Source organism: Patagioenas fasciata, chromosome 5 (assembly GCF_037038585.1).
Source record: "Patagioenas fasciata isolate bPatFas1 chromosome 5, bPatFas1.hap1, whole genome shotgun sequence".
NCBI classification, from domain to species: Eukaryota; Metazoa; Chordata; class Aves; order Columbiformes; family Columbidae; genus Patagioenas; species Patagioenas fasciata.
In genome coordinates, this window is record NC_092524.1 from 65,499,830 (window position 1) to 65,523,332 (window position 23,503).

The window sequence follows — 23,503 nt, forward strand, 5'->3', positions numbered from 1 at the left end:
TAACCACAGTAACAGCTTTACCTTTGCATTTCTGCTTCTATACATAATATTCTAAATTACTCAACAAAACTAGACTTGAGGCAACCGAAAACAAGCAAGCAAACAAAAACCCCCAAATCAGAAAGTCTTGAGTTAGTGACAAAGCAGGATTAAGCACAGATTTGGGAGATAATGGCTTATTTCTGTTAAACAGCTGGTTCCATTTTATGGTATAGTCATTGCTCTAATTGCAAAAATTAAAGTTGTTGCCTAGATGTTTTGTTGTATGCGTTGTAAGTTTTATTGGAAGGAAGAGAGTAAAAACGTTTTTGGTGGATTTGGAAACCGAGATCAAGAAAGTATGGCAGCACTTAGAGAAAGCAATATAATGTTTGAAGAGAGGTATTTCGGCTGCAACCCTTCCCTAAAAAAGGAAAGAAGCAGCAGCATTTAGGGCCGGTAAGAGCCTCATCTGCCTGTGTTTTCTGTGTTGCCCTGATGCAGTTGGCTGGTTTGAGGAGCAGCGCTGCGATGCACCAAATGGTTTAGAAGATTAGTTGCTGCTCTTTTAGCTTGCCTAAGAGCTCTGTCTGCATGGATGCTTCAAAGGGTATTTGTTGTAATTCCTGGGTTCTTAGGCTTATCTCTAACATGAGCCAGACATGGGTGTTCTCCCTGCACCGACCGTCTCACCCCAGCTGCATTCATGCCTCTTCTCAGTTTTCCTCACCAGAACAACGTCACATCATTTTCTTTCAGTTTCTGGCATAACTGAAGCCTTAATTTACAGACTGAAATTGGTTAATAAATTAAAAAACAAAACAAAACAAATCAAACCAACCAACCAACAAAAAAACTCACAGCAAAACCTCAAATTGTTTGAAAGCACTGAAAGGCTAATTCTCCTATCAATGATTCAGACTGAACCTGAAGATCAATCCTAGGGTGAAGAACTGACAGAGATACGTATTCCTCCAGAAATTCCTCCCCAGCTCTGGAAGGATTGCAAGAAACTTACAGATTTGCAAGATATTTGGGAAAGATAAAAATGCCCTTGTTAAAAATGCTCTTTATGGCCATATAATGTGTAGCTTGAAGAAGTATAAGTTAAGCATTCAGGAATAAGTAATCCTGTTTGTTTATGCTTACTGTCATTTGATTTATTCAGTAGAGATTCCTCAAATGTAAGATCAGAGCCAAATGAATGGCTGATGTTTTCGTTCAGGTTCCCATTTGTTATCCTGAGAGGATGATGTGAGGTTTGCTGTCAGTGCGGGAAATCCAGAATCCTCTGGAGAGTTTGCAACAGGAAGACCTTTCACAAGAAAAGGAAAAACAAAAATAAAGATTACATATCTTGGTCTTTATGGTGGAAATGTCTTTTTTAAAAACTTTATTTTGCAGTAATATAAACAGTAATGATCGACTTGTGAGTAAAGAACTGTTTTTCACATTACTGTTCTGAGCTTAAGATTTGACTATGGCAATTTCTGGATAAGCTGTCAAACAGAGATGCTATGCAAGTTGTGTACATTAAAAAGCACCAGTAGCTACAAGACTCAAATGCTTGAAACAAAATCCTAACCACCCCAAGAACAAAGTTACTGTAATGCATTGAAGCTGTTTTTACTGAGAAAGATGGAAAACAGTTCATTTTCAAATGGGAATCCATTGTAGGGGATGGCTGACAGGGGGCTGATAAAAATTCATGTTTGGAAAGATCTTTATAGTATTTTAAAATACTTAGTAGTTCATAAGTTTCACTTTGTGACCACCACTTCTTCTTGCAACTGATTTTTGTGCCGGTCTGTGCCGATTTGTTAATTTTGTTAAAACTGGGTACAGTACAATGACAGCAGTGATTTATTTCCTCCTGTAAATCATCTCTAATTCAGCAGTGACAACATTAAAAGAGATTTAATCAATAGCATGAAAAAAGAAAATATTACTACATACAGAGTGTTCTGGTATCTACCTAAAATAGTACTAAATAAAGCACTAGCCTACTTTCTGCTGGGAAAATTCCTTTTGAAGCCTAAGATCAAAAGCACTTTTTAAGCTTAAACACCACCATACGGTTTCAATTCTTGCTTTCTAACAAGCACTTTAAAAAGCACAACTAAAATGCAACGGACAAACTTGAAAAATCTTTTGTGTTGTTCCACTTGAATGATCTAATGAGAAAATGGCTCAGTTCTGTTGTGGCTAATGAGGTATAACATCTTCACTGAACCTGAATATAAAACAGAGATTTTTCTAAAGATATAGTCTTAACATGCTTCTATTGCTTTACTCATTCTGCCATGTTTTTATTTAAGTGATGTCCAATGAATAAAAGCACAGGTCAGTTTTGAAATAAAACATTTACACATGAAATTACTCAGTCCAAAAGTGCTTTGAACTCTGTATACAAGCATTGTGGCTTCAAGTGGGAAAATGTGTTTCGCTCAGGTCCTGAGTCTGCAAACAGAGATATTAATGTAGCCAGAGAGAGATCTGTGATAACACACTGTTGATGGATGAAGTTTTGAGACAGAACCCAAGCGTACATGGATTTTAACCTGCCTGGTTTCAGCAGTGACCTGCTCTCAGTGTGAAGAATGAGACTGGGCAAAACACTGAAGACACCACCAGTATCAGTATCAAAAATAGCATTTATTCCAGTAGTACCTAGAAGATGATATAATACTAAAAGGCTTTATTTATTCAATGGCGTATTTATGCCAAGAACTTACAGTCTAAGGATACAATATGGGCTTTCTTTATTCAATGACATATTTATGCTGAGAAATTTACACCAAGAACTTACAGTCTAAGGATACAACATGGACACAACCCATAGGTGTGGGAAGATTAAGATAACAGCAAAGGGTTTAGATTCCACATAGCAAGTAGTATTCGCAGCTCAGCAACATTTTAGATGCGTTTGGGCATGGTGACAACATCATGGCAGTAAAAAATTTAAGGAGATAATCGGAGTAGAATAACCTTGCAGTGTCAGTGTCTACTGGTAGTGCTTCTTATCTCTAGAGCAAAGAGGTTTGAGGAAAAGCTGGAGAGGTTGATGAGGACAGGAGAATAAAACCAATCGTACTGATGCTTCTCACTGTCCTTAGTACTTATGTTTCAGATCTGTAAAAGTCCTCCACAAATATGAAACTGAAACATGAAGAGAGAACTGGCTTGCACAACACAGAATGAGCACAGACTCTAGATCTCCTCATTAATTGATTGATCCCGCTGGGGAAACCGATGGTTAGAATGCGTACTGGAGTCTTTTGGACTGGAAGGAAATCATTCTGTTCATCAAACAAATCTCCAGAGAAGCTGCATGCTGTGATACAGAAAACACAGGTCTGCTGTGGGACAACAAACTCTTTCAGTGAGTGGGGTCTTAGTGATAAACAGAACCACAAAGACAATGAACCTTCTGTTCATAGGAGACGTGCGGGGAGAGCCTCCTGCCTGACTCCTTGCTGTTGTTCTTGTTTTTCTTTTATTTAGGAAACCTAGCAGTGAATCCTACTAAAAATCTCTGTTCTAGTGAGTTTATACTGTAAAATGAGACAAGGAACAGCCAATGAATGCAGACAGACTGACAGATGGGTGAGCACAAGAAAATAATGAGCAATAAAATTGGTCAATGTGACAGACAATGGTCCTGGCAGATGCCCAACTGTTGCAAAGCTTTCTTGTGATTTACATGGTGAGAATTTCAGGGCAAGGTCTGGAGGAAAACAACAAGGTAGCTTGTCCAGGGAACCCCATCTCAACAAAAGGAGTAGCAAAGGTAGAAATATGGCAGTGAAAAGGAGGTGCTGATGACCAGTAGAAGTGGTCTGCTAATGGTGTGCAATTGCATCTCAAGGCATTAGGAGATGACCTCACTCTCAGCAAGAAATGTTGGGATAGGCAGGACTAAACCTCACTGACAGAGACAAGTGCTTTGATACGGAAGGACAATGAGAGCTAATACAAAGCAACAGGTTTATGGGCAAAACAATAAATGAGGAATATTATCTGTGTTAAAGTATTTATAACGGATACAGATACAACAAGACAGTTATCTTTCAAGACAAGAAAATATGACATTACATTATCAAATTATAGTTGAAAATAATTCACACAGAAACACAGGATCACAGAATGTCAGGGATTGGAAGGGACCTGGAAAGCTCATCCAGTCCAATCCCCCCGCCGGAGCAGGAACACCCAGCTGAGGTTCCACAGGAAGGTGTCCAGGCGGGTTTGAATGTCTGCACAGAAGGAGACTCCACAACCTCCCTGGACAGCCTGGGCCAGGCTCTGACACCCTCACCAAGAAGAAGTTTCTTCTCAAATTTAAGTGGAACCTCTTGTGTTCCAGTTCGAACCCATTACCCCTTGTCCTATCATTGGTTGTCACCGAGAAGAGCCTGGCTGCATCCTCCTGACACTCACCCTTTATATGTTTGTAAACATGAATGAGGTCACCCCTCAGTCTCCTCCAAGCTCCAGAGCCCCAGCTCCCTCAGCCTTTCCTCACACGGGAGATGCTCCACTCCCTTCAGCATCTTTGTTGCCCTGCGCTGGACTCTCTCCAGCAGTTCCCTGTCCTTCTGGAACTGAGGGGCTCAGAACTGGACACAATATTGCTGGTGTAGACATTATGAAGGTGACTATCAGCAAGAAGAGAAATTGGAATCAAGTGTGTCAAGAATCGAATTTATCAAGTTAAGATGGACAGAGAAGTTATAACAGTGAATACTGGATTTTGAAATTGCAGTTTGAAACATTCAAACAGCATTGCTGTGATGCTGCATGATGTAGTAACAGTATGAGGTAAGAGAACTAGGTTCCTCTGAAACTTTTATAAAAGATTATCGGACACAGATGCCCTGTGGAAGTAGTCACCTCTCATCCTCTCTTCTGCGTGTACTGGTGGTTGCAACACAAACAATGAACAACAATTCTTCTGGAGAGAATCCTGTGCAAAGAAAATACAAATTAACCCAGAAATTGGGTCCTTGTCCAAGAAGTCAATCTGATAATAACCTCACTGCACCAGTAAGTGTCTGAACCAAACCTTACACCGATGCTGCTCTCCTAGAAACAGAATCCAAACTGTGTGTAAATGACTATATTCCTTTGAACAACATTTTTCAAGTGCCCACGAATAACTGGCACTTTGTACTGACAAACTGACATGCTCCAGTCAAATTCCTACCTTCCTCATCAAGTTAGCTCGGACCACAGAAGCTTCTCATGGCCCTTGGCACATCTGAGGATTCGAGTGCAGTGCGCCCTGCGGAGACATGACTGGGAAACAGCTGAACCTAAGGCCAAGTGTGGAGCTGCAGGCTGTGCTGCAGCTAGAAAGGGTTAGTAATGTTTTTCTATTTTAATATACCATGTTATTGATAATGACAGGTGATAAGGTATCTGAAGTGTGGACCATAGTGGTGGGTACTAAAAGATGCTTACTAGGACAATATGAGATGTACTTCATAGTGCCACATCATATAGGAAACAGCTGAGCCCACCACCTTGATCCCCTTCAGGAGAAAATCTAAGCCTGCAATTCTAAAGAAGGAAACTCTGGAACAGCAATTTCCCAAGAGGAATCTGTTTGTCTTTTTTCCTTGTAAAGACCATGAGTGTTCTTGCCATACTGGGTAGCATTCAGTTTGGCATTCTCCTGCCATTTCATCATCCATTTCAGAAGCCAGTTCATTTCCCACTGTGTATAGCTCTTTGAAAGTTGGTCTGAAAAATGTCCTAAGTGCAAAAGTATTCTTTTGAGTCAAGCACTGAAAACAGCCTGTAGGACTGTACCATATGTATCACTGCTCCAACATGCCCCTGCTTTCTCTCTTCCCTGCGTTTCTAGCTGTTGCTTTAGCCTAGAAACTGCAGGTTTATGGCAAAGAGAAGTTAAGGGGCATTTAGAACTTGGCCGTTCCACCTAATCTTCAAGCGTCTATTTATAAAAACATGCTTTTTGAACCAGATTTTCAACTGAACTTTAGAAAGCCACTTTTGCTCTCAAAGTAACAATGGAAAATAAAATTTTGTTTCTGTTTATGTTTGATGTTACTTTAAAGCTCAGCAGTGCTAAGATACTTAAATCTATGAAGTTTAGATCCTACCAACTTTATTCAAATACTTGGCCCCACTGAGCTCGACTTGTCCTTCTATGGGTACCAGGAAAGCCTTTCCTACAGTGTTGAAGTGTTATCTGTCTTCTGTCCTATAGCTACGTATTCATAAAATCAGAAAGGCTGGAGCCTCCTTTACTGTATTCCAATAGTTTGTTTCCAGGGAGAAAAAAAGCAAACCAAGAGCACTACACCGGAAAACAGAAGCATTTGTGAAAAAAAAAATAAACCTGAAATTCCCCTTCAGGACTTTTTCAAGGAGTGCTGAGCAAGACAACAAAAAATTTGCTATCAAGCCATTTTAAAAATAAAATCAAGTATTTCAGAAACCCTTTAACATTCTTTGACCTTTCTTCACAGATCTGACCCGCTTTGGAATATTGAAAGGACAGCACATCACCGCAACATACCCATGTGAACACATCCATTTTAAATTTGTCTCGCAGCGCTATGAAGAACAGCGTGCTGAGGAATGAGTGGCTTCTGATGACAGAATCGCACGGAGACGGGCACAGTGGGGAGCGGGATCGTCACACATACTATGAAGCTTTCAACCTTAAAACAATAATAGCAGATCCTTAGGAATGACCTGGTAATGGAGAAATTCTAAATAGTTTTAATAATTATAAAGGGTAAATATTACTTGTATAAAGTGAAATAAGCATCTGGGTTATGTAACAACACAAACAAATATACTCACTGAATTTCCATGTTTTGAGAGCACCTTAAGACTGAGAATAACTTGGGAGTTTTTCTAGTTCAGTTGGTTCCTGTCCAAAAGTTTTAAAAAAACCCCATATGTCAAGAATTCTTAGAAATCTTGCAGCTGGTATATGTATTTTGGGGAAGATACTGGTAATTTTATTTAGATAAATCCATAGAAGAAAATGGAAATTGTGTTTGAAAGCAGTCCATGAACATTTGGCACACTGAATCTACAGCATTAACAAAAATATCAAACAAATTAAGAAAACCCTTCTGCCGCTCACAGAAATCCGAGGACATGAAAAGAAAACAGCTGTAAACCACTGTTTAATTTAGTAAAATGCTCATGGCAACCTTTAGGTGTATTCTCACAACAGCCGAGGGACAATAGGGCAAAATAAAACAACATACACTGCTCCATTAATTTGCTTGTCAAAGGTTCGTTTCTGTTACATCTAACCTGTATTAGGTAGTGTGGCAGGATGCAAGCCCCCCTCTCTCCCCGCCCCTCCTTCAGTATGGAAGGAGTAGATACATCTCCCTCTCTCTCTGCTACTTGAGGCTGACAGCTTATTTTGTTTGGCCCCAGAGTACCCTGGCCAGGGCCATTAGGAGAAGGGAGTGCTGAGGCGCCAGTGAGCCGCTGGGTACCTGCGGCCAGTGTGGGGGATGTTTGGAGGCTTCAGAGGCACCCCACAGCCGGTGTGGGGGTGCAGAGAAGCTTCTGGAATGCCTACAGTCAGATCTGATCAGCCAGTATAAAAACGGGATTCTTGTCAAGACTCCGCCCATTGTTGCGGGTCTCTCGGAGCACGAGCTGAAGATACTGCCGCCGAGAGCCCCCGGGGATGGAGACTCCGCTTGCCTTGACGCCACAGGTGTGAGTAAAACTTCTCGCAGGATTGTGAGTGTATTTATCCTTTCCATGCACATATGCATGTGTAACTTTCCGTGTTTAATACAAGCACGAGTAACTTTCCGTGCACATTTGCACGTGTACTTTCCGTGCTTAATACAAGCACGAGTAACTTTCCGTGCACATTTGCACGCATAAGTAAATTAACCCTCGCAGGATTGCGAGTGTATTATAAATTTACCCTCGCGGAATCACGAGCGTACACTTTCTGTACTCACTACGAGTACGTGTATCTCTTTAAGAATAATCCCGCACCGTCTTCAGGCAAGTGTGTACTCCTCCGGGACTCAGAGACGGCTCTGGTGTTGTTCTGGTGAAGCCACGTGCATGCACTCTGTGGACCGCCTGTTGTACTAGTTGCTGCCCCTTAATAATTTTCCTCAACTGATATCCGAACCCCTATTTAAGTCACTTTTGGAGTGCTAAAACCCCGTTTCTCTACACTTTAATAAAAGTTGTTTTGGACCCTGTTGTCCCTTAAACTAACCTCGGGGTGCCTCCGTGACAGGTAGCACAAGCTAACAGATTAAGAAAGAGAAGGGAAAAGAGAGTTTTAATTTTAGCTTTACTTCTTCCTTAGGACTCAGCTAATGAAACAATGTCCTTAGCAATCTCTGTTTCCATAAAACCCCCAAATACTGGTGATTGCTGAGCAGGTAGTGGACATTACTTGATAATATTCATAGATCACAAACAAAACAATATCTAAACTGTATGTTAATAGGTAATATTAATTTGTGTTAAGATGTGTAAATATGTACTATGTATATTTTATTATTTTTGGAGCCTTAATTCACAAGGGTACAAAAATTAAGAGCTAATTCAACTTCTGGAGAAAGTGTCAAGAGGATCTGGGGAAGGTTTAAGAACATTTTTCTTCCTAGAATATCTCACAATACAGAAAGAAGGAAGACAACAGTTGTTAAGAAGACAGTATCCACTTAGTGGGAAATTAAAAACATCGATAATAAATGGAAAGATAAAGAAATTGACAGTAAGAAGTAGAGGCTTGCAAAAAATTATGAAAAGAGCAAATACATAACAAGGGACATCAATGGCCTGTAGCTTTAAGAACACTAAGAAAGCATTTGAAAGTCAATAACAAAAGCAATCCTGATAGTGGAATTGAATCATTACTAGCTGAAGATGGTAGAAGCATCAATAAACCTGAAATGAAGCATAGTTGTTCACTAAATACTTTTGTGCTGCTTTTGTGGGGGAAAAAAGAGTAATGTTATTCATATCATACAGTAATAATGGAATAATTTCCATTCCGGTATTGACTTAGAGGCTGTTCAGCAGCAGCTACTGAGCTGCTGAATCCGACATGTTTAAATCAGTGACTCTGAATAAGTCACATTTGAAAAAGCTGGCTGAGAAACACCATGGAATATTTGTATCAACTTGCACTAAGTTTGAGAACATCATCCAAATTTCAGTGTCCTACAAGAAAGCTAAAATTTGTCAATATTTATAAAGGGAAAGGGGAGGAAGGTAGAAGGCATTAGTGTAAAAAAATCCCTCCTATCAACAAGATGGGCATTGCTACAGTTACTGAACAATTATTTCAAGTACTTTTTGAGCCCCTAGTGTGTGTAAAGAATGTTTATCCCTCATGTGGAAAGAGATAAATAAAACAAGCACAAAAATTTGTCACACTATGATGGAAGGAAACAGCCTGTACCCATGTGTGCTTCTGCCAATATCCCTTATCAGAAAATAATGTTTTTCCCACATTCCAGATGCTGAACATGTGTGAAGAATGAAGATAGGAAGAGTGAGGTGAAGTCTTGAGAAGCGTGCACATGACACCTGGGTTTTGCAGGATTTGCTGATGCTCTGTCACAGGTAATTTTATAGAACTTGACCAATGTATAGAGGGAACTCTGCATAGTGACTTTGCAAGTCTTGTCTGATATGATAAAACTGAATTTGGCTATGGATGTTGCCTTATCCATGCAGAAATACATAAATGAATCCTGGCAGGTCCCCGAAGTTTCAGTCCTGAGAGAGTGCCCAGATGAGAAATGCAACTGAAAGGTAACTTGGAAATGCTCTTTAGGACACAGGCTGTCCTAATGTTGGTGGCAAAAGGAAGAAGAAAGAAGTATGGCCATATTTTTCAGAGGATGAAGAGAAGAGTATCACTTATAGAATGAGCCAAGGAAAGGAGGTTTAATGACTGCTTAGACTAGACACAAAATTCCAGAAGAACTTTGGATGAATATACAAAAGCCTTCCTTGTGTTCATAAAAGATACTCTATTCCAAATTGATGGAAGTTGTTGGTTCTAACAAGGGGTTGTGACTACCATCAGGAAACTCTGCAGTGTAAGGTAGCTGAATCTTCACAGGTCAGGCTCAAGAGAATGAAATACTATCTCGATATAATCCTCAGTATCTGAATATATGCCTAAAATTTGGTAGTGTTGTGCTGTACATATTTAAGTAAAGAATGAAACCAGAATATCAATGATCAATCCGATCAGATATACATGTCCACACTCTCCCAAATCAAACCAACAACCAGAGAAAGGTAGGTGGTTCCCTTACTCAAAAAGAAATCCTTTATAGGAAGGTGAAAAAACTTCAATGTATACCCAACCACCATGCAACAGGTTTCAAAGAACAGATGACAGCAGCCTGGTATAATTAGTTTGATGAAGAAGTGGCCTAATAAGTTGTTCACAAATAATTTAGAAAAAAAAAAGCCAATTTGATGCCAAACATATGTGTGCAAAACAAACAAAAATCCCATGCATCGGGTTTCTTCGAGCTAGGAGGGAAAAAAGGGGAGACCCAAAACTATTGACACTGAAGACACCTATTTCCTTCTCAGTGGAGGAAAATTTTTAAAGCTGATGTTTCTTGCTTCCTTTGGCAAGTCCTTGCTGCCTGTAGCCAGGAGAGGCCACATTTCAGTGCAGCTCCTATTTGCTACCTGATTTGGGAGCTTTTGTCCAGGCATTATTGATTCAATGTGACTGTAACTCAGACACAAGACCAGTAAAAAGGAAATGATCCTCTGCTAACACATTAGCAAAACTGCCAATTACATTTTCTGATCCAGAAATTTGATCTTTAGAAAGATGATTGGTCAATTTAAAGTGCTTCAAAAAGTTTGGTGCAATTCATTGATTTTGGATCAGATTACTCCAACAATACTGTAACACTGAAACAGTGGTAGCAATCAGCTTTGTGTTGATTGATTACTGTTGTTACAAAACCCCACAAACAACAGGCTATTAAAGGAGAATACAGAATATTTTCAATCAAAGGAAATCAGTTTATCATTAATATTGTTATGAAAACCAGAAAAGACTGTGTCATGAACCCACCCGGGCATTAGGAAGGAAGATTAAACCACTAAAAGACATGAGATTATTGCTCTGTACATTGACACTGCAGACATTTCTAAACTGGTCTGCTCACACTAGCTCTGCAACTCTGAATTAAACAAAAAAAGACAAATACAAATTGAGAATACAAGTAACATGGAAAAATATGATAGAAATTAAATATATGGCATATGCAGTTCCATAACATGGTGGCTTTGGGGCAAGAAATGCAACATGCTCCTCTGAAAGAAACACCCTAACGAAAATCTCACCACAAATTCACCGTTCTTTTTATAGTAATAAACAACTGATTTGATTTTGACACTGAACACAATGGCTTTGAACAGCCTGCTCTGTTCGCTTCTGTATCACAGTACTGAAATTCCAGTTCCATAGCTCTTTGGCTGTTTTCATTGCTTTCCAGCGGCACTGGATGGATTATTCCATTCTGCACTTACCCTGAGGATGCCAGGGCATCATACAGCTTGGAATTGTGCTCCTCAGCTGAGTCAAAGCCTACTTGCAAGGTGCTTGTTCCTACTTAGTAGTAGAAGGAGGATACTCTGTGGATCAGAGGCACATTCCTCAAGTAATTTTTAGGAATTTACGACTGTGGTGTTGATATTAGATCTTGAAGAAATTCAGGGCTTGCAAAAGTAATACCTTAAAAGGCGCAGCAGAAATGTTTCTACTGTCTCTCAGTTTAACAGCCTGCATTACCACTACTGTGGTAAATATAGTACCATCTACCGTTGAAATGTAGTTTTCATCTAACGCGAGTTCTTTGAGGTTAAAACAAGACTCTATTCCTTCTATTTATGTGAGACTGTTGTTGCTAAATGATGCCCATCTTAAATGTTCCAATTTTTCCAAGTTGGAAATTTTGAAGAGTGTTGGTTATCCAGATTTAAGACAGCGATCTGCAGTAAAACTCAGAATTGAAAGAAACTGACCACTCGATTAACCTGTAACTTAATTCCACCTATTTATCCTGTGCTCAGTTTCTAGGCGTACACTTCCTACTAATATCGATGGCAACTTTCTGGATGCAGGATGTGTTGTTTCCTCATTATGCAACAGAGCTACTCGTCTTTAATACATTTCAAAAAAGCTCAGCGTCTCCTTCAAAACCAAGAACTATACAACATAAATATGCCGGTTCCCAAATGTACCTTTGCAGCCAGAGCTATCTGAACATAAACATTTTTTTCATGTCTGCGTTAGATCTGAGATAGTTTTGTTCAATTTAAATCCTTCTGCACTACATGATTATTTTATTGGCTAGTCTGCTTTACACATCCTCATTCTGCAACAGGACTTTAATGGAAACAGGATTTCAGCCTAACACCAAGGCTGGATATTTAGTCTAGAAGAGGCTGAGTGCAAAGTCAGAGCAGAATTTATCCTAACTTTATAGTTCTTCATGCTTTCTATATAAAGACTAAATACTCCTTTTCTCTGTATCTTAGATTAACAAATTCAGCAGTTTTCTTGTTTGAATTTTTTTGAGCAGAAACAAATAAATGTCAATACCAAACATATATTTTGCTGTGCAGGTTGTGAAGGGACTTTCTTACATGGGATCTGACTTTAGACACCTGCCAGCAAGATTTCTGTGAAGAAAAGGCTGTCAGTGATCCGATCTCTAATCTGTTTGTATGACTATGACTCTCCCTTTCTGATAATACTACAGTGTGTCAGCTAATCATTGTGCAATGGAGAAAATAAAAGATCACAGAGTCTCAATCAAAAAAACTCAAATTGTATTCTAGGAGCCCAAAATATCCAGTATTCTACCTAGGTTTTATCTAAGACAAATAATCACTTAAATATTCAGTACCAGGAGATTGGATTTGGTAATGACTAAAGAACATTTTTTGGCTATATTATTTATTTTCCAAAGTGTTTATCGTGCCCTTTATGAATCACTTCTCTCTGATGTCACAAAATATATATGACATATGCTAAAACATTAATTTTCCTGGCAATTTTTCTAAACATGAATTCCGTAATGCACAGCATGAAACGCTACGCTTATCAACAGAAATGTGTTTTCCTCTAGCTATTCTGTATTCTAACAACAAATTGAACTGACAGAGGAGCTTTTAACCTTTCATACTGGGTAGATTAACCTGATTCTGGCTGATGGATCAGAACAGGTTAGGATGACCTTGGATCTTCCTCCATTGACTCTTGCAGCTTTTTGCTAGCTCAGTTTCTGAATGAAACAAAGCTAACGTGATTGTGCTATCTGTATATCCATCTGCTAGCCCTACGACTAATTTTTAAACCTGTTGGTGAGTTTTGGCCTAATCTGTCAGATAAGCACTATGTGACTTCCTACAAATTCATTGAAAATGAGCAGCTGAATGAGAATTACAAACTGACGGTGCCAGGGAAGCAAAGGCTGTAGTATTGGCTCAGCTACAATGTCAGACACAAGAGGACCCAGGAGAAACCTGTTCTGAATGACCTGAGAATCTAAGAGAACTCACACCTGATTAAGCACTGGAGAACACAAAGACAAGGCAAACGAATTTCCTTCAGTCCTGCTCTTCATCAAGTGACTGCCTAATTAGTTTATCATTTTAGATAGTCTTTCAAGGTGAGAGACAATGTTCAAATGGTTATTCTCAATGTTTGTTGGTTTCAAATTAGATCTACGAGCTCTCTCCTTTCAATCTGTTTTTCATATTGATATTTAGTAGTACTCTGGGAAAATTTTAATCCTTTGTGATCACAAGAAGTGGATTAGTATACAGAGTTAATATGCATGCGGCAAAGCTCATTTGGCTTTAAACATGATATATGCCTAAGCCTCTAAATTTTAGGGCAGGGTACATTTGAAGGGTCAGTATTAGAAAATGACATTGCTGTATGCATTAGAGAATTTAAGTTTATAAACTTTACTAGGAGAACTAATCTTTCAACATTGTACTTTTGTGACATCACAAAAAAAGGGTTCAAAACTGGCAGAATAAATAAGCAAAGCATCGCTGCTGAGTTTTCTAACGAAAGATTCTCAAGGCCAATCTCCACTGATCAGGGAGAGAATGCAAAGGCGCTGGCTGCAATTTCCTGAATTGGCCTGGTTCTCCCATTATCCTTGCCACCAATGTCCTTGCTCTTTAAAAATTGCTCAATATTCTTGAAGCTTCACTGACACTCTCCTTTTAAATAGTTCCAGAGCATTTGGAATTCATGCAATCCTTAAATGAAACAAGTAAATTAAGTACTTGGTCTTGCCTTAAGAGGTGATTCTTTAAAAAATAAACAAGAAAGTGTATCTTATAGGCATGTCCTCTACAGACTTTAGTGTTTTTAAAAGGGCCATTTTCATATGCCGAAAGCAGGCACAAGCAAAATGAGTGGCACAAAAACTTACACTAAAAATGTGAAGGCTAGTTAGGAGAGGTTTAATGATGCAGAAGGTTAAACAGAAGATGCTTCATCATTACACACTTTTTCATTTACAGTTGAAAAAGTCTTCACTCTTTTAAGTTTACAGACTAAAGCAAATATTCATGAGCCCTACTGGATCAGGCCATGGCCCTTTTATTTCGCTACATCATAAGTGAATGAAAAATAGGAAAAATGATAGCAGTGTGAATAAAACAGTTGTTAGAAAAATGAAAGTTAAAAATGTCGATAAAAATGTGATGGCTGATGTAATCAGAGATTGTTACCAGGACCTAATGGAATTCAAGGCTTGATCCTACCTAAGGATTGTAAAATACTAAATCAGAATACACAAGAGATAGTTTTAATGCATATTTTTCTCTGCCTTTAAGAAGAACCATGATGAGATGTTTATCATTTACATGGATAACTACTTTGTGTTTCATTGATGTCTAAAAATAATCTAAAACTGGAACAACTCATATTAACATCTTTTAACCAGGCATTTTTCAATCAGAGATATTAATAAACCAGTTGAGAAACTTTATGAACCACTCATCAATTCATCTTATACATATGATAGTATGCTTGGGAAGTTCTAGAAGGTTATGAACCAACTGAATTTATAATAGTATTGAGGATGAAGATGACCAGAATAGGTTAGTTAGCTTGATAGCATCCTTAGGTATCAGAGCAAGGCTGATATGCAAGACAGTAAATAATGAGAAGTTAATGGCCTTATTAATAGATGCCAGTATGATGCATAAGAAATACAAATTAATATTAAATTGGTTGATGAAAATTTAAATGTATTGATAAGATTAATAGTTCTGTCTGAGAATGTACTAGAAAAATAACAATATCAAAAAGTGAAGGTAACTCTCGTTAACTGGACAAAAACTGGTTAGAGGATGGATCTAAAAATCACAGAATCACAGAATGTTAGGGATTGGAAGGGACCTCAAAAGATCATCCAGTCCAATCCCCCTAACTATAGAAAGAAAGTATTCACTTTATAGAGAATTTTTATTGATATTCTGCTCAAAATTATTTTTCTCAGTGACCTAGCAAAAAATAGCAGGAGTTCCTTCATGGTAAATTAGGAGAGAACATAAAGATGCTGGTATATAAGCAACAGTTTTATAAAGACTAACGTGGCAGCCCTATTTAAAAAAGCACATTTGTAAATTCTGTAGCTAAGAACAGAGAAATTCCCATTCACATGATAAAAAATAGTATCTCAGTAACACTGAAAAGGACTAGAACTAGTGATGGAAAACCAGACGAATATGAGCTTCCACTGCTGCCACAAGGATATACATGTCAGTTAATATTTAATCATTGGATTAGTGAGTAGGATTAGGCAAGCAGAATTATTTCTGGGTATGTCATTATCAGCCCAGTCCTGGAAGTTTATGTATAGAATCATAGAATGGTTTGGATTAGAAGGGACCTTAAAATCATCTAGTTCCAACCCCCCTGCCATAGATGGGGACACCTTTCAGAGCTTCGTCCAACCTGGCCTTGGACACTTCCATATAACAAATATGGTTCTCTTCTACACTGCAGATAAGCAAAATTAGGTAAAATTAATCCTAATCTGGATAGTTTACTGTAAAATCTGCTGTAGTTCAATGAGATGGTATGAAATTGATGTAGAAGTTACTGTGTAATTCTGTAGAAATGACCGTGCTTTCTTGACTACTTTATGCAGTCTAGAGAATCTTATTAGTCCCCCTTGGTCTTAAAAATCTACTAATGCAAAAAAGACAGTTGCACTGCAAAATACATGACTTAAATGCCCTCTTCAGTGTATCCTGGTCCTCTTGTGAGGCATCTGGACCTTTCTTAAAGCTCAGCGACAAGGTAACTATTGGTTAGATTTGAATGTGTTCAGAAATATTTTTTTTTTAAAAAAAGGACAAAACTTTTAACATAAGACAACAAAAGAAACCTTTAACAGAGATTAATCTAAATGTTGACCTAAATAGATTAAACAGCATCAGCCCTTCCACTGAATACCAGTTATCACAATGCATCTGCGAATCCACCTTGTTCTTGCAAATTTGAGTCAGAATTTTAGTGAAAGGAAATACACTGAAAATGGGAGTTTTTTCTTCATCAGTCCTAGAATATTCTAACAGAGACAACTGAGGAAAAGAAAACACTGTATTATATATAAAACTAGATAGGTACTATAACTATAGGTAGTTCACAGCTTAGCACACAGAAAATAGCATAAAAATTCTGCTCTTCCTGGAAGGGGAAGGTGATATATTAGTAGACATAATAATTCATAGATCTAATAAGTTAAATAGTTTTGCAAGACTTCAAGAATTCTTGCAGTTCTCAAGTTTTAAGAGTACTCAGTACATAAAATAGAGAAGGCAGACCTTATTAAAATGCTCTGTATTAACCATAGTCTGTTTTCTATGGTGTCTGGGTTTTTTTTTCCCGAAATAAATAATCTTTACTCAACATGTGAGCAGACATAGTTTCATTGTGTTTCATTGTGACTGTGCTGTGACCATATCAAAGTTGTGTTGGTGTGATACTGAGTTCTAAACCATACAGCCCATTGAGTGGGTTCACTTAGAACCAGGCTAGGATTCAGGAGTGCTTTGGGATATAGTCCAGAGCTTAAGTATAACAAATTTGTGCTTAAGAGTTGGGAAGGATTGCTTCATATCTGCACATAAAATACTCTGAAAAATTACCTACTGAAAAGACCTCAAGACAAGAGATTTGGCACTAGATACTTAAAAAAGCATGTAGAACTATAGGTTTATCCTGTTATTTTCCTCTCCATTGTTTCTATTTCGCAGACATAGTTCCTTTTTTGCATGCTGAATTCAGTGGAACTTGAACATGACTGTTTCCAAGATTATCCTAGAATATAATCTTTGGTACAAGCAAAGGTCTTTGTAAGATTGATGTTTATTAAGTAATTTCTGACCTACTGCCAGATGCAAGGACAAAATTCTATCTTCTCAAAAACAGACAACAAAATGTTATTTAGTTAAAATAGGTGCAGGGCTATTCCTGAAGCTTTCATTTTCCATAGCACTCACTATAAATTACAACTAAACAGAACATCAAACCTCGGTCATCTTTGATCCTGCAAGATATTGTAACGCTTCTGCAGCTTCTTCATTTGCAGTCAGGACTCCATCCAGCTTAGTGAGAGCCTTTAATTGGCCACTGACAACCAGCTGCAATGAGACTGGCTTGACGAGACAAATAAAGTGATACATTTAAAAAAAAAATTGCCAATATACTTTGCATACAAGAAAGAGACTTGTATTTCCTTACTATTCAATGTACTGTCATCTCACGGATGTTAAGAGCTAGAGCTTTGCTATGATCTTCAACAGAGCGGCTGAGTCATCCCTGCTCACATAGTTTCCTAGAAACATGAGACAAGGAACCTTTGGGCCAGTTCCGATTATGCTGATTTTATGTGACACTGATGGTAATAAACTGCTCTGGAGTCACATGGGCTAACTCAGAAGTTTACTAATCTTACAAAGCTTACTAATATATAAGATGTGATGGTGTTTGTTTTATAATCTAGGAGTTTCACTTACGATGTAGAAATATTAAAAGCAAACAAAACAAAACAAACCCAAAACAAACAAAAAACAAAGAAAGCTTCATAGGACATGTGAGAAATGTTTAAAGGATTTAGAGGTGTCGCTGAAACCTCAAGACATCGCCACAAACCTACCCTGTATATACAGAATATGTTAGACTGCCCACTAGTTTTAAATATAATAGATAAAATACACACTTCTTACATAATGAATAATAACATCTTTATTCATGAAGGCCAGGTTGGATGGGGCTTTGAGCAACCTGGTCTAGTGGAAGGTGTCCCTGCACATGGCAGGGGGGTTGGAATGAGATGATCTTTAAGGTTCCTTCCAACCCAAACCATTCTATGATTCTATGAATGGAGTATAGATATATTCTGACAGGCAATTAAGCCAAAAGCAATCACTTATGAGCTAGATGGTAGAACATTCTGTGAAAGTCAATGAGGATTTTCTGCTTTGCTCTGAACTGAACTACATATTTTGGTTGGATGCCTAAGAAAGTCTGGAGAGGCACAGGTTGAATGACATGTAAAACTCAAGAGTTACCATGTTGGCACACAGACAATACAGGAAAGTTAAAAGTTGAATTTCATGAAATCCTAAGTCATAACAACAAAGAACCAGAGACCAGAACTGGTGGCTCTTATTATTTCTGTCTTAGCATGGACTGAAAAAATTAATTGAAGCTTAATTGTCAGGCCAAAAAGACAAAGCAGCATCTTTTTGGATGCTTCCTGAGTGCCCCAATGGAGTTCTGTTTCCTGTGCTGGTTTGTTCAAATTATTTAAGAGAGGTATTCTGTTAATATAGTGATCTGTTTGCCTGACTTTGGCTTGTACAAAATATAAAATTTAGTGTTAAATGATAATTGAAAAAGCTTTTTAAAGAGTCTTTCAATGCCTCAAATTCATAAGGTTTAACTCTGCTGACTCTGAGCCTTTTAAATGTTAGAATGTACTGATTCAAAGGGAATAAGGAACAGAGAGAAACATTTGTTCCAGAAGCTGGCTGGGCATTAGGAATGAATGGGAGTCAGTAAAACGGCTGAGTTTTGGCTTTCTCACCAAAGCTCCAGCCAGCGCAGCTGTGCTGCTGCAGACAGAGACGCAGGAACAGAGGGACTGAGAGTGTGTGTGCACATCCCCGAGGGCTCCAACCCCTCATTCAGGGCAGCTGACAGAGCAAAATTAAAGCCAGGGCTTGGTTTTTGACATCTAGCACAGGCCACCAATAAATCAAATTCTTAAGGGAAGCAAAAAAGAAAGGAATTATGCCTCAGAGATGTCTCTGAGCAAAAATGCCACAGAGCTTATTCACTTGGTTAGGCTGTGACTACAAAAAGAAGTGAAGGCTCTGTGAGAACAAAGATGCCATAACATGCTCATAAGGCTTCTTACATTGCAAGGGCCTCAGAATTAATAAGGTGCAGGACCAGATTTTAAGCCTGTGTAACTGTGGTCATGGTTAGAAAGCTTTCCCAGGAATTTCAAATGCTGAGATGTACCTTATGCCACAGGACATCTGGGATGTCAGGACTAAGCTGTATGTTTATGTAGGATGTTTATATCTTTCATGGATTTTTTCAGCTGATTCTAGCCCAGCTTGAAGATCTGCGGTTTGCTTAAGCCTCTAATGCCCTCAAAAGTGATCATGTTATGGCTCAAATCAAAATATTCCCAGCTGGGCTGCAAGACAACACAGGTTTGAAAATATTTGTATGGCAAAAAATGTCACAAAAGAAACTTTGGTTAAAGTAATCAGACACATTTAATCTTTAAACAGACTTATTTGGATCCAGTGCCTGGGACTCTGCTTGCTCAGTACTGGGTCTGTTGAGGGAGACTTGGTGTGCTCCAGCCATGTTACTCTATTTGTTAAAATGAAATGACCATTATAAAGGTCAGATAGGTGATAAAGTGATACCACTGTAATATTGTGATTCAACTTCGAGATAATATCAGCAGGCACCAAAACTGTGGGCTGTTAATAATATCAGTATTCATGATCTGAGTTTAGTCCCCCATTCTGTTCCCGTGTGCATCCTGGCCCAATCCTGGCTTGTGAGTCCACCCCACCATGTAAGAATACTTATGCTAGTAGATGTTCTTAAAAAAAAAAAAAAAATTATTAGAGCTTGATTTCTTACCAGGTCATAAATATTATTTAAGGAAGAAAATTCATTAAAGGTGATGATAAGTTTTTGAGCTGTTCTTAAGTCTAGAGATGTCCAGCAGCATGCTCAGGTTGTTCCCACTCAAATTCAAAGCCAAGGCCAGAAGTAGATCAGAAATGACAATTTTACTGGACATGCAGCCAAATTCTGTAATACGCCATGGCTGCCTTTAAAATAAAAATGCTTCAACTGCAAATACAATTACTATCTTACTGGCAAATCATAAAAAGATGATAAAATGTGAGTACAAACTAACATGAAATATTGAAAAGACAATAAAAGCTGTGGTGACTCTCTTTCATGTATTTGAAAACTATTCTCTGACATCTCACTGAAATACAAGTGACCTGGGTAAGATGGGGAGTCAGACAGGGAATCGGTTCACAGGAGAAGGGAACAGATGCTGCTGACACTGAGGATCTGGCAGCTCTTCCATTATGAAAGAGCAGAATGAGAAGAGCGGAGCTGAGACAAGGAACAGAGGCAAAGTCAGAGGAGAATTCTGAGTATCTCACTGCAAACACAGATCACTGGAAAGATGACACTTTGGTAAAATGAGAAGGGAATTGCTGTTCTCTTTCTTAACACTGCCTCTAAATAAGCTTTGGAAAATAAAGTTTACTTGAAACTAATGTATACCATCAAATATAAGAAATAACACCATCTCACACACTAGAGTTGAAAATGGCATGATTTAGAAACTATTTCACAGTTTTGTATATCAGATATTTAGCAGGGCTATTGCATTAGAAAAGGGGGCTACTGAAGCTGCCACACAATAGTTATGCATATGAATGCAATGTGAGAATCAGGCAAATAAATGCACACCAGAAGAACTGTTTTTCTATGCAGCTATTGTAACAATACATATTTCTGAAGTTAAAATCTGTAGCCTGCTACAGTTTTGGTTTTTTTTTTCCCTCAGGCTATGTTCTTGTGGTGTCAAATCTGACCAAAAAACCCCAAAACTGTTCAAGAACAATTGGCTTAATGGCATGAAGTTATGTATTTCATAAAATTCAAAGAAAAGGCTGATAGTTTAGGTCATGTCCTATTCTCAAATGCATTCTTCTTAAACTGTTTTTCATTCAAATTACTTGTCCTTTACACAATAGGAAATACAATTAGGATTCAGCCCAATAATTGTAATTCACATTGCATAATAGCAGATAGATAGGCAGAGGAACACAAGTTCTAGCGATGATAAGTAAATGTAAGCAACATCAGAATCAAGCCCAAATGCAAATGTTAATTTTTAACTTCGGTGTTTGGTTTAGGTCATGGGCCAACCTGACTAACAAAGTAACAATTACATGATATATTTATTCTATTGAAAATTTGACAGCAATACCTCACTTGTGCCTGACTAAATATTTGCCTTAGCCACTGAAAGTATTGAGTTTTTTTAAACAAGATATCCTAGGCCTCATCTTTCCTGTTGGTTCCATCTTCAAAACTTCATCATCACGTTGCCAATCATGAGACAGAATAAATCTTTCTATGCTCCTCTTTCCATCCTCTGTAATTATATTGCAAGTAGAAAACAGACACTGGTCTTTGAGCTATATAAAACAAAAGGCACTTGAAATGTGTAAATTTTATAATTTTTTAATTAATAAATTTAATAATGAGTGTAAAATGAGAGAAGTTCAATTAGGAAATTATTAGCAAACAAGTCAGGAAATCATCTTTCTGTAACACAGATCTGCTAGAAACTGGCTTTAATTGCCTCATAATCAAAGCATTGCATAATCTTTTTGCTTGTATGGGTTCTTGTGTGCTGTACAGAACTCCGGGTAGAGCCATAAGAAGTACAGATATACACTGAAATTCCGAAAGTTTAGGAATCACCATCAAACAGCCCAACACTGGACCAGGCAGACCGGACTCATCAGTGAATTTGACTCTCTCCTTCCTTTCCCCAGAGCTGAACATCCCGCTTCCCCACACTCTCCTGTTTCTAACAGAGTAACTCAGAGCCTGAAATGAGCCCTTCTACCTTGGAAGCAAGTTATGAAGTCAGATGAGTGAAACAGCAGCATTACATGCTTGTAATAAGGAAGGAATCATGGAAAAACTTGGTCAGAATACCAGCTGACAATAAAATATATATTTTTTTTCAGATCTGCACATCTCACAATTCAAATCAAACAACTAAAGATCATTTGCTCCTGCAAGACCACGTGAAAAAAGATCCTTTGCACAGTCAACACTGTAAGTTTTACTTTTTGTGGCACCTCAAAGAAAGTAATTCTCAGCGAGAGAGGACTTAGTTTTCAGCTGCATTTCATTTAATCTGTTGAAACTTAGAGGATCTTTGCTACACCTTTTTATAAGTACAGAGTAAGAGCATCATCCAAATCTCACTACAATGAGCAGGAAGTTTCTCACTGGCTTCCATAGAAATTTTATCTGGCTCTGACAGAATGGAAAGAAGAGAATCAACCTTAAATCTGGGCTTGTCAGGTCGTGCTACTATTATAGAACAGAATTTAATCCTACCTACTTGTTCCCCCCTCCTCCCCCCCTCCACATTGATCTGTGAAATCGAAAGCTTGTCTTCTAATACCACAGTAGGAAAACCCAAGTTTGTACCAGTGTAGCATACTCCAACTCAGCAATGTATTCTGGCAGGACCAGGTCATGGTTATACACTGTTCCACGGAAGCCCATATTTGTAAAGTGGATGAAACAGGGTAAATGTATTATTGGATTTTTTTAGCTAAGTTTGGTATTAATTTCAAAATGTTAATGAGTCAAAGGTATCTCCTTCCATGAAGATGCATCAGATTTATTCCTTTTTACAATTAGACTTTCTTTGCCTTACATCTCACACAGGCTAATAAAGGAGTTTGGCTTGACTCTCTAATACGCTGTATAGAATAAAAATTGTCAGATTGCAGCCTGTCAAAGACCAGCATAGATTCCAAGAGCTTGAACAGTTCACTGTCCAAAACTACTCCATCATATCATGGTGTGATCACCTTCCAAATTAGCTTTCACTTACTCACTTAGAAACCCAGTTCCTTTAGGAAGAGACAGATGTTGCTCCCTGCCAGCATCTGAAAGTTTGGAGGGTATATGAGAGCAAACAATTATTTCTCAATTCCCACTCTGTTCTCTAGCAAAAAATACAATAAAGCAGAATCTATCACTCACAGCATACATATGATACAGAGGTTTAATTTGGTGATTTATAGCAATGGATTTCTCAGCAGTACTCATTTTTATTTGTTTAAATATAAAGGCTGTGGATTTTAA

The 23,503-nt window shown here is 38.2% G+C and overlaps 1 protein-coding gene across 1 annotated transcript; it reads right to left on the reverse strand.

Annotated features, from left to right (window-relative positions):
• Positions 1-11,169: 11,169 nt before the first annotated feature.
• LRRC9 (leucine rich repeat containing 9) lies at positions 11,170-22,915 on the reverse strand. Its single transcript, XM_065839291.1, is given in 12 exon segments — positions 11,170-11,183; positions 11,818-11,964; positions 11,967-11,994; positions 16,489-16,623; positions 17,575-17,700; positions 19,574-19,610; positions 19,612-19,754; positions 20,216-20,278; positions 20,280-20,370; positions 21,610-21,648; positions 21,650-21,804; positions 22,838-22,915. Coding segments are annotated over 12 exon segments (1,056 nt in total).
• Between the last annotated feature and the right edge of the window lie 588 nt (positions 22,916-23,503).